Genomic DNA, 12,107 nt, shown 5'->3' with positions numbered 1-12,107 from the left:
CTGTGAAACTAGCCCTTGGCAGGAAAAACACAAGAAGAGAGGACAGCAACCCAAAATTCATGACACAGCTGTAGGATTTTCCCAGACTCTTTGAACAGTGCTCTTCTAGTCCTGTCCTACCAGAGAGGTGGAGAGATGAAAGAGGAGGAGAAAAATCAAGAGAGATGAAGACTTCATAGATTTGCAGAGAAAGGAAATTGTGAGCTCATTGGAAGACATGGGTAGTCTTTCCCCTTAATAATAATAATCATTGTGAGGTGCTCCCAAAATCTAGCCCTGGACCTCATTTATTTTGTGATCTCAAAAGCTAACCTGGATCTCATTTTTGCTGTAGACAGGAAATGGCAACAAGATTAGAAAAACATTTTAATTGTGATCATCTGAACAACTGCTTTGGAGTTTAATCTCCCATTAATGATCAATGGGAGAAAATATTTAAGATTTTCTGTTGTCTGCCTCTAATAGAAATAGTTTATTTTTGGAACTAATAACCTTTTTAGTATATTTATATTAATAATTGCAAACTCAATAAATTTTAGAGTTAAATGGATTTAATAGCTACTTTAAACAGATATCTACATTAATTCTGCAATTTGCACCTCCCTAGGTGCAAACACCCATAGAAGTAAAGATAACAGAACCAGGCTGAATTTGTCAGCCCTATTTTTTTCTTTCCTTTTCTTCTCTACCCCCCCAGCCCATCTCTTCTTATAGCCTAAAGCTTTGGCATCTCCAAGTGCATTCAAAAGCAAAGCAAACCCTCTTTTTATAGTAAACATAGCTCCTGATCTGGTGGAGAGTCACCAGCAGTGGGGGTTATTTTAATGGACATGCCGTATTACTTTAATCTAAGCCTTTCACCATCTGTTCTGCCTATAACAGTGAATGCAAAAAGAACATATTTTACATTTCAGGATTACATCAGTAAAAAGTAAGATAAAAGTGATTTAAAAGCATGCACATGTTCTTAGTACAATGCGGCTTGCATCTGTGATTTTTTTTCTTATGGTTAAGACACAAATCAAGAGGAAAGCTGCTAATGCTGGTGTAGTGAAAGTTTTTCATGGAAAAGAGGACTCTGAGAGGTTTTTACTATATATTTAATGTTTATAATGATAAAAAACCTGAACAGGCTGCCAGAAAATTGGATATCTATAGCATCTATCGTTTGAACATCTGGCACAGTGTGTGGAGGAGGTTGATGTTGCTGCATATGACAGGATGAGTGCCCAGGCTAGTGAGACCTCTGCAGGAACTAAAGGTCAGGCAAAACAAAATCACCCGAAAAATATTACAGTTGTCTACTAGCATAGTACACTTCCATAGGGTCTCATAAAGTGAGCTTTTCTTGGGCATGGAACTGATTTTTTTCCTATTTTCCTTGTTCCTTTGGTCATCCTGTATTTTTTTTCAGAGTAGAAAGAACATCAGTGATAACCAAGAGCCCCTTTCTGTTAGTGCTAATCCTGCTGGTGTACTCTTACTGCAATGGTACACTGGATAAGCACACTGGAAGACGTTTCTACTATCCGGAGATGGCAATTCAGTTTCTAGGAACTAGCTGGAGGGCCATTGAATTTATTTACTGTTGTTGCTTATGGCAGGAGACAATTCAGAAATCATCTGAAGGTATTTCAGATGTTGCCCGTCTGAAATCCTTTATCATGCTTAGCTTCTGTCTGCTGGTTAAACTTTGTCAGCAACCCCCAAAATAACAAATTCTGCCTGATAGGAGTTAACAGGCAAAAAAAAAAAAAGAAAAAAAGAGCAGAAAGGAAAATATTTCTGGTGAGGCAAGACTAGGATTTAAAAAAAAATCATTAATTTTAATTTGTCTTAATTTTCATTAAATCTAATTTAATTTTCTATAGTCTTTCATCATTTGACATATGGAAGCCTAATTCTGACTTGAGAGATAGTGTTTCCACTCCTGTTTCAGCAAAGCAGTATCTTTGATCATCCTTTAATTTCTGCCCCCCCCGTTAGCACGTCCTGCATACCCATATTTGGAATGTCCACCTGTCAACATCAGATTCCCAGAAGAGGCAGTGGTAGGACTGTAGCGGTAGAGACAGCCTAGCAAAGCCAGACAGAGATGTGATTAGCTTTAAAGGGAATGCGATGTATTTTTGGCCTATGTCTGCTGATGTTGTACATTAAGAGTAAGAAGTCACATCGAACCTTGGTAGATATTATGGGCCACAAGCAATTCACTGTCTTAATTTAATTCTGCCTGTAGCCTAGCAGTTGCTACGAGCCAGATTCTCAAATAGTCATCGTTTACATCAAGTTCAAGTACATGCATGAAGTATTGTTGGTCTTGACTGCATGGTTGTATGACATTACATGGTGCATTTCTGATATACTGAACATGTACCCTTTGAAATGGTTTCCCCTTCTTTAATAAAAGTGCATGAAGGCCTGTACAAATGAATCCTTTGTAGTTAGGTTAAAGATTTAAAAAAATGGCCAAGTTTTCAGTTAAATGGAGCAATTATCTTCAAGACAAGGTTTGTTGGACTATGATGTGTTCTTAGAAACAAAGAACTAAAAGAATGTCTATTAGAGATAAATGAAATAAAGAATTTTCAGTTTGAAAGAATCTCTGGCATCTATCTGCATCATAAATTGTCCAAAAAATACAATTTCATTATAATATTATTAGAAATTAATTTCCCTTTTCCTCTTTATGAAATATATACTCTGAATTTTGTTTTTAACAAGAAAATAAATGAAATCTTAACTTTTTGTACTTGCATTTATGCTTATCTTATATTTCAGCTTAACTTTTTAAATTAAAAAATCTAGTTTATAAAAGCAAAGTCTAAGAAGACCCCTAAAAATAATTCTAAAATTAAGAACAGGTACAAAAATAGCTTTCCTTCCATGAATTCACATTTAAACTAAATTTTAATAGTAAAAACCTTATAGATAATTCCTATTATTTTCATTGAAAACTTAATTTTATCAATATAATTTTGCCAAAAATTTTACTATAATTAATTTGGTTTTTGTAAGGATATCTTTGTGACTAAGCAGTCTGAAGACACTAGATGTGAAAGCATAATAGGAGAGTTAGACATTCCAGTTGGTCACATAGCATTCTGATGGTTGACTAAAGTTCCTAGTTAACGTACGCTAAGTTACTGGCATTTAAAAGAACTTTTTTTTTGTATCTCTGTAGCTGTCTTACCTCAATGCAAAATTAGATTTATCCTTTCATCTCCAAAACCTTGCTATGCATATGGTGATGATAACTTGCTGATCTCCTCCATATCTACAGATAGGCTTTTTGTCTAGAGATTTTCTTCTGGAAACTAATAGCAAAGTACGCTCAAGATGCTCAAAGCCATGATCCCTTCTTTCTTTCTTTCCTTTAAATAATCTATTGTGTTAGCAAACAGTACTAACAAATACAAAATGAAATACTGAAGAAATATCCAATTAAATGCCAAAACCACTACTAAAGTTGCACAGATGGCTTAAGTTTCTGTAATTCAAACATCTGGTCAGTGCTTTCAATTGATAGGTGCATAAATTTCGATCCTGGCTGATAATGAAGAGTTTCATAGCAACTTAACCTAATGAAAAGGAAGGTAAGCTTATGTTTTCAGGGGAGAGGCCTAATGGCTGTTAAAAGAAAAGGCAGAGTTGGCATCTGGAAGGTGAATGGTGGAATGGGAGAATTCCAATGTTTCATGTTGTAATGCACTGATTTGTGACATGATTGTGCAGTATTGAAGAGGTGAGCATGTAAAGCTTTGGTCTCATCCCAATCCATAATCATGGGTGAAATTGATTTAAAGATGTTCCGTGAAGTTTGACAGTTCCAATAAATAAATAGATTTTAAAATGAGATAGCTAAATCCTAGGAGGTTTAATAAACATTCTTTCTTTTTTATTTTCTCTCCCCCTCCCCAAGTATCTAAAAGTTTGAAACATTAATTATGAATACCTAGAAATCTATGACACTTAACTTAACTCTTACTTCTCTCTGAACAGTCATGGATCCTATTTTCTCTGCTTTGTCAACTGCCTGCTAGCTATTTCTGTGTTGAGAGTGCTCTGCTTATTGAGGGTGTCAAATGCCCGCTTTGCCTGCTTTGGCTAGAGGTTACCTTTTCCTGGCAGACAAGCTCTACATTTTCCTTGTTCCCACACTGCAACAGAGCTGTGATTTTTAACTTCCTGCTAATCTGCCATCACTTTGGAACTTTGTAGCAGAGTTGGTAGCCCCAGAATCTACAAGAGTTTTTCTTTTCTCTGCTAATAGGAGGAAAGAAATTCCAAGATACCACTCCAGGTAAGAAAAGAAATCCAACAACAACAAAATATGAGGAAAAGAGAGGGAAATTTTAGAAAAAGAACTTGTGAACACATTCAGTTCCAATTTGACATGTGACTGTTCCAGGAGCAGTGTTACTTCAGTCTGCTTTGAAAGTGTTTTGCCTAGGAGCACCATTGCTGAGCATAAGCGCTGTCTTTCAAAGTAATAAGAAAAACCTGGACATATTAAAGAAGTATCGAATTACAACATTGATCTTGCTGAGCCTGATATTACACATCGTAAAGGAGATAGCTATTAAGGGTCTACATGCAATGTTTTAGACTTTCGTGAAGTCTGTCCTGTCATCTATGAGCTTATTACAAAGTGTTGTACAGGAAAGGATGAGGAGTGCAATCAGAAGGTGCAGAGGTTTGGGCGTGCTCACAAAAAACACCGTATCACGTGCATACTTTGTCTTTTCAGTGTAGTTACTTGCAGATTTCACCCAGGCATAGTAATTTCCCTGCTGCTTCTCCTGTTTTGCAGTATTCTGGATTTCACACTGAGAGATCCGAGTCTGACCATGAGAGCCAGTGGGGTGGGAGCCCCCTGACTGATACAGCTTCTCCCCAGCTACTGGAGCCTGTGGACAGACCAAGCTCCCAGCACCACGATGTCTCCTGTGCCTACAGACAGTACTCTGACCGCAGTGCTCTCTGTTATGGTTTTGCACTCGACCACTCCAGGCTGAATGATGACAGACATTTCCATACCCAGGCCTGTGAGGGAGGCAGATGTGAAGCTGGCCGTTATTTCCTTGGCACGCCGCAGCCGGGAAGGGAGAGCTGGTGGGGATCTCGTTCAGCGTTACCCCTGACTAAGTCGTCCCCTGAGAGCAGAGAAGCCTATGAAAACAGCATGCCCCACATAACGTCAGTGCACAGAATTCATGGTAAGAGATAACAACGCTTTGCAGAAATGGCACCATCTCAGATAAAACAACGTGCAACTATTTATGCGAGAGAGAGAATCTTGATGTATGTCCTTGTCTTAGAGATTGCAAAGTTGAGTTTGACAATCTGGTTTATATGTAGCAAAGTATATTTTTGTCGTATATTTTTTTTTAATCTGTGAAACTAAGAAATATCTGTCGAGATTTTAAGGATGATACAAAAAACCAAACAAAATTATACACTTCATAGAACGCATTATTTATTTGACTTAAGATCAAATTACTTTGGATGGAATATATTTAGCAAAAAAATTAGAGCTAAATCCTAGCTAGATGTTAAAGAATCTTTAAAGTATTTGGAAAAATTGTTCTCCAAATAATTTTTTTTTTTCTGTACTGGTTATTCCTAGATTCTGTAAGATTTGATCTTTATTTTTATTTTAAGTTTGTAATTCAAATAAACATTTTTGTTTGGTTTCAGAAGATATAATATTTAGCCAATTTGAATCTTTCTATTCTTTCAGCACCAAATGTGAAGCCTTGTTTGGTGTCTAGCAGATTGCAAACTCAGTGCATTAGCACATCTTCAGAGGCTAAAGCTAATTAAAAAAGTCACAGCAACAGGCTGATCTTGGGTTTGGAAAAATCTGAAGGTCCTTACTTTCAAAGGGTAGGCTGAGAGTTGAAAGACTGCAACTGACCCAAAAGTTGGAGTTCAAGGTTGTAAGGATAGATGCAGCATAAAAAAATAATATTTTTCTACTAAAATAATCTATCAAAACATAAGCTGTATCTGAAAAACTCATAAAAACTAATTACCATTTCACTGAGTTAGAATCATAGAATCGCAGAATCATTAAAGTTGGAAAAATCATAGAACCATAGAATCATAGAATTGTTACAGTTGGAAGGGACCTTAACAATCATCTAGTTCCACAACCCCTGCCGTGGGCAGCGACACCCTACTAGATCAGGCTGCCCAAGGCCCCATCCAACCTGGCCTTGAACACCTCCAGGGATGGGGCAGCCACAGCTTCCCTTGGCAACCTGTTCCAGTGTCTTACCACTCTCATGGTGACCTCTAAGACCTCTAAGATCCAGTCCAACCATCAGACTTGCAGAACAAGGCTTTGGAAATAATAAAAAATTGTAATATTTTACTCTAATCTGAGTAAAATTATATTAAGTTTAGAAAAATGATTTAATAGGAAGTTCTAGGAAATAGTCCAAGGGAAAATGAGGGAAGAAAAAGAGCCCTAAATCTTACTGACAAAGACTGTTCTCCACTTTTTTCTGTGAGAACACGCCTTCCTTGTGTCTGTCTTGTACTTCTGTCATACTTGTGTTTCTCTACCTTTTTCTTCTCAAAAAAATACAACTGAGAAAAGTATAATAAATTTCCTGGCAAATTTTATTAAGGATAATTCTTGCTGAGCATAGAAAGACAGTAATGTAGAAACAGCATATGGGGGTAAAAATACAAGTGTTAAATGTTTATGCCCTACCTCTATCAAGGATAATCAATGCCAAAGAATAACATAATTTAATTTTAGTTTGTAGCTTTGTTTTGCTGTAATTGCAGGTGCTACAGTTCTTTATTGCATCAAGTCTTAAATGTTTCAGTAGGCCTTTTGGGAGTAAAACCTGACATGTTGGTCTTAGTTGAGGAGAGGAACATCTCATTTTCTCTTTCAAATGTGCTATTTTCATTTAGATTTAGGCAGTTTCAAACTTTGGCCTTTCACAAAAGAAATTCATTTTGACAATACTATGTGAACATTGCTGTCAGAGTAGCTCCTTTGAGCAGAAAATATTTCCTCTCTTTTCTGTTCTTGTAATGTGTCTTCTGGTACTTCTGGCTTGGGGTCACCTTACAATTATGGCAATTAGCTGACCAATATGGCAGGCTTTGGATATTGTGTATAAGCCCACGTGTTTCTAGTCGCGCTCAGGAAGTCTGGGACACTGCAGATCTGGTCTCTGCAGTGAGCCAAACTGAGCACACTGCTTAGAACTGTGGCTGACCAGCTCCCCGGTGTGCCTGATGCACCATGTGTTCTGGTGGCTGGAGCTCGCTTCTACCTCCAGGCCCTGGCATTTCAGGTCCAACCTTATGACGACATGAAAGATAAATTTATGTTCCTGAGATACTCCACAGTGCAGTGCTTCTACCTGCAAATGGCAGGATATGTTTATTATAAAAAAAAAACCACTGACTTTTGTCTTGAACTCTGCAACATAAGGGTAATGGGCTGCAACACAAACAGACCTGAATGTCTTGACCCAGCACAGAGCAGGGGGAACTACTTGTGCTAGTCTGAAAATGGGTTTCCTTTGAGGGGTCCTGTCAACGAATCCAATTGGCCTTATCCCCAGAGAGGACTGTGTAGGTGCTGAAGCACAGGCATGTTTAAATAATTTGTGCAAACCCAACAGGTGCCCTTCTGCAGGCACGTATCTCCACAAATCCTTTATCAAGCCCTCTGTTATAGTGTGGCCTTAGTTGGCTGTTCAGGTTTGGGGGTCACTCACTTTCTTCCTAGTGAGGATTTACAGGTCTGATTCTGTCCTTTCAGCTACATGCAAACTGAACATTTTCTCTAATATGTCTATGGGCCTTATTTTTTAAAGAGAGGTAAGAATATAGTTATATTTTTCCGTTCTAAAAGTTTTATACAGCACGTATTTATGTGTTGGGATATGACGCATTTTTACAGTAACCATGTATAACAGCTACACATTCTTATGCTTCTAAAGAACAACTTCATAACTACTTATGTTTATCTATTGTGTAATATGCATAAAGTCACTACAGGGCCACAAACTATTCCACGATGCTGTCTCTATGTTTTAGCACCTAGAATGGCCTAAGAAGACATGCTGGAATTGTGTACATTTGTAATTCTTTGAGATGTTTGTTTTCATTGTGGTCCCAATTAACTCAGACTTTGTTGATGCAAGGAGGTAGTGAGGGGTCAGGGGCCTGAACATTGGTGTCAGGGCATTTTGGCATGCCCTTGGGTACCCTGCCTGACCTCTAGCCGCTCCAGAAGACACAGAGTTCTTGTGGAGTTTGTGTCATACCTGCTGGAGCTATGCAGATTCTTGGTTACCCTAGGGCATCTTGGATAGCACTGGATGTCTGTGTTGAGGTGCTTAGATCTCTTCTTTGTACATTTTCAGCTGTGTTACTTGTTCCATGTGCAGATGCTGGAAACTAGAGGCTGTCACTGAAAAGCAAGGGGTCTACCATGGTAATTTTTGTTGACTTTATTATGAATTACTCACTTCCATCTTGGTTTTCAGTCTGTGAAATAAAGTTCCGAGTACATGTTCTTCAAAATTGCTCACCTCCTTCAATCTCAATGCTTATACCCTTTCTCTCTTTCCTAGGGAGAGGACATTGGGATGAGGACAGTGTCGTTAGTTCACCTGATCCTGGTTCTGCCAGTGAATCAGGCGACCGATACCGTACTGAGCAATATCAGAGCAGCCCACATGAGCCCAGCAAAATTGAAACTCTAATAAGAGCCACCCAGCAAATGATTAAAGAGGAAGAAAACAGACTACAGCTGCGGAAAACGACCCCTGATCCACTGGTCTCCATTAATGGCACAGGGAAGAAGCATGCTATCTGTTTTGCAAACTACCCTCAGCAGCAGTTGGCAGGGGATGTCTGCCGTGTCCCAACAGTTGCCAACACTCCTCCCTGTGAACACATCCAACAGCGAGATGGAAAGATTATGAGCCCACATGAAAATGACTATGACAACAGCCCTACAACCCTGTCTAGGATAAGCAGCCCCAATTCTGACCGAATATCAAAATCTAGTTTGGTACTAGCTAAAGACTACCTGCATTCAGACATGTCCCCTCATCAGACCCCAGGGGACCATCCAGCAGCCTCTCCAAATTATTACAGCTCCCATAGGCAGTACTTTGATAAGCACGCTTATACATTAACTGGATATGCCCTGGAGCATCTATATGACGCTGAAACCATTAGAAACTATTCACTAGGTTGTAATGGATCACACTTTGATGTGACTTCTCACTTAAGGATGCAGCAAGATCCAGCACAAGGACACAAGGGAACATCTGTTATTATAACCAATGGAAGCTGACACTTTTTTTTCTAAAAAATTTGTGCTTTAAAATATAACATTTGAGAACTAATTGGAAGATATTATATGTTTTCATGCCCTTGTCGTTGCCAGCATTTGATGTACCACAGTGCACTAGAAAGAATAACCTAAGATTTGGCAGGATAAGTTAGTTAACACACATTACTTTTAAAACATAAAAATGCACTGCAAGCAGAGTTAGAGTGGATGAAGATAAACTCAAAGTTGGTGCCATGCAAGGTGAGAAGGATGGAAATGATCTAGACAGGGAGTTCTTGGCTAGGCCAGCAGAGAAATTTATGCACATTGTGTAAGAGGTTCCATTTTTTGGAAACGTTGCTAAGAGCAGACCTTCTGAACTGCATGTGCCCCACAGGTTGCAGCCAACAAAGCTGCTATACATTCTTGTTACGCAGAAAGCTGGAATGTGTTCCTTCATAATACACATCAAAATGTGTACTTTTGGAGATCTGTTTATTCCCTAATGGCCAAGTGTGTTATGCTGCTCCATGGTATAAAGCATACATGACTAACAAATGCAAAATCAAAAAGGGAGAAAGAAGAGAGAAATCCTCAAATTATTATTTCCTTGTGTACTCGCATACATAGCTATTTACATATGCTTGATTTGAAAGGAGTGAAACGAGCAGTATCTTTATGATTAGTGCGATCAAATATTTACTTCTACTGTATTTAAAAGAAAGAGGGCCTTTCTCATTATAATTTTGAGAGATACATAGGGCTTGGTTGTCTTGATGTAAAGACAGGAGATAGTCCTCATATATTTGAAAGGTTGCACAAGGTGGGAAGTGGAGTGAAATGGAAGAATATTGTCAGGAGAAACAGGGAGAACAGGCTGGAATTAGGAGTGGTTCAAGATAATCACATTTAACACTATGGCTATATATGCCATATGGTAATAATTATAAAATAAGGAAAAGTGGTTCTAACTGGCTGAATAATAAGCATTAATTTGAAACACAGAAGGAACTCAATAGAATCATAGAAATTTTGCTGTAAAATACAAAGGTAATTGCATAAATGTAAAAAAATGAGAGGTGAGAAAAGACAACTCTGTGGTGGTTTGTCCAATTTCTGATAAAGTTTTGGAGTAAATAAAGAAAGTATAGAAAATTTTAAGTACTCTGACATACTGTAAAGCAATTTGATGAATATCAGAATATATTAGCGATATCAAAATCATTCATAGGTACATAAAAAAGTACTCAAGGAAAACAGGCTTCCAAGAAATTCAATTGTATTAATAATGCTGATAATATCAGAGCCTGCTCCAGAGTTATAGAAGACATCAAAAGAGGCAGAGAAACTTTTTGCAATTTTTAATAATCTCATGAACAAAGAGACACTAATTGATTGGAAAAGAGAGAATAAAAAACATATGCTAAAAAAAGTAAAATAGGGCATTTGTAGGCACAGTTGCTAGACCTGTCCTTCTTTGTACGGCATTTATATGAAGTTTCAAAGTTGACTGCAACAGGAGCAGGACTCCGCTCCCTATTACACAAATGTGGAGGTAAGGGGACATGAGGTGGTTACTAAAATGATATTAGCACTAAGTCTAGCTTCATTTGTAGCATTAAGAAGCTTAGCATATGGAATGGAGTCATCAAGGGGACTAAATATAAACCAGCATGTTATGGGTGGGTTAAAAATATCTATTTTCAAATAAAACTAATCAGAAGCAAAAGCTAAATAATAACATTATGAGCCACATAGGTAGAGATCTACTTGAAAGCGGAGGAAATTACCTCTCTGAACTTGGAATGCTGTGTATAGTCCTGATCACTCCAAGACAGATTGTGAATCTTGAATTGAGTAGAACCTTACTCCATACGCAATCACTGTTGACTGCAGTGTGATCACTCCTGGTGAGATGTACGTTGAACACAAGGAAGAACAACACAGTCTGGTCTTTATTATCTAAAGCTCATATTAGAAAAGGTGGAGCAGAGCTCAGCAAAAGATAAAGAGGCTAAAAGATCTAATAAAAACTTTAAAGAAACTGGGTCTGTCATCTTTGTAAGGGGAAAAAAGTAAGGGGGAATGTCACTGGTGTGCACCAAGCTCTGCATTAAGGAGAGATAAATAATGGTCTAAAACTAGTTGAACTAGCGGCAGAAATGAGAGATGGGGCATTGAATGTTAGCCAAGGCAAAATGAGAACAAAATGAATTGGCAAGAAATTTATTTGACTAAGTGCCAAATGAATAACAGTCCTAAAGAGAAGCAGCTAGAGAGTTTGGGTTGTTTGTTTGTTTTAAGATAAAAAAAGGCTAATAATTGAAGGGAGGAAAAATATTGACAACTGTTAACTCAGAGGAAGGAATGGACCAAAATGGACTTCTTTCAGCCCAACAATTGTATATATTCCTAAAGCATAGGAATGAGAAAGTATTTTTGATAAATCTAATTCTGGATACGTATTTATTTCACTTATTTCTATGAATAATATGAATAAACTTGTATTTGGAGTCTCATTATACAGTATTAAATATGATTTGCAAGTTCTACTATTAGAGTAGAAGAACACGGTATCATATTATCCCTACTACTACATTTAAAAAATAAGTCTCAGTGTCAATATTATTTTGTGTTACAGAAGAGTTTCCTGAACTGTTTGGATGAATGGGATTTTGTCAGCACCCAAGTTTCTCTGGGTCGTCAAGCACTCTTGTTATCAAGCTTTTAAGTAGAAGACAACAGAGTTCTGCAGATCAGCTGCAGTTCCCTGGCTATGGTCTCA

General features: G+C 37.8%; 1 protein-coding gene across 1 annotated transcript in view; it reads left to right on the top strand.

Annotated features, from left to right (window-relative positions):
* Positions 1-10,448, top strand: part of LOC138717437 (single-minded homolog 1-like) — a 48,960-nt gene extending 38,512 nt beyond the window's left edge. Inside the window, exons 10-11 of the mRNA XM_069850953.1 lie at positions 4,814-5,219; positions 8,613-10,448. Of these exons, the coding sequence (XP_069707054.1) occupies positions 4,814-5,219; positions 8,613-9,343 (1,137 nt within the window). The 3' untranslated portion in view covers positions 9,344-10,448. The remainder of the gene's footprint in view (positions 1-4,813; positions 5,220-8,612) is intronic.
* Positions 10,449-12,107: the final 1,659 nt, after the last annotated feature.

Source organism: Phaenicophaeus curvirostris, chromosome 2, assembly GCF_032191515.1.
Source record: "Phaenicophaeus curvirostris isolate KB17595 chromosome 2, BPBGC_Pcur_1.0, whole genome shotgun sequence".
Taxonomy (NCBI): domain Eukaryota; kingdom Metazoa; phylum Chordata; class Aves; order Cuculiformes; family Cuculidae; genus Phaenicophaeus; species Phaenicophaeus curvirostris.
This window is presented reverse-complemented; position numbering and strand designations above follow the sequence as displayed.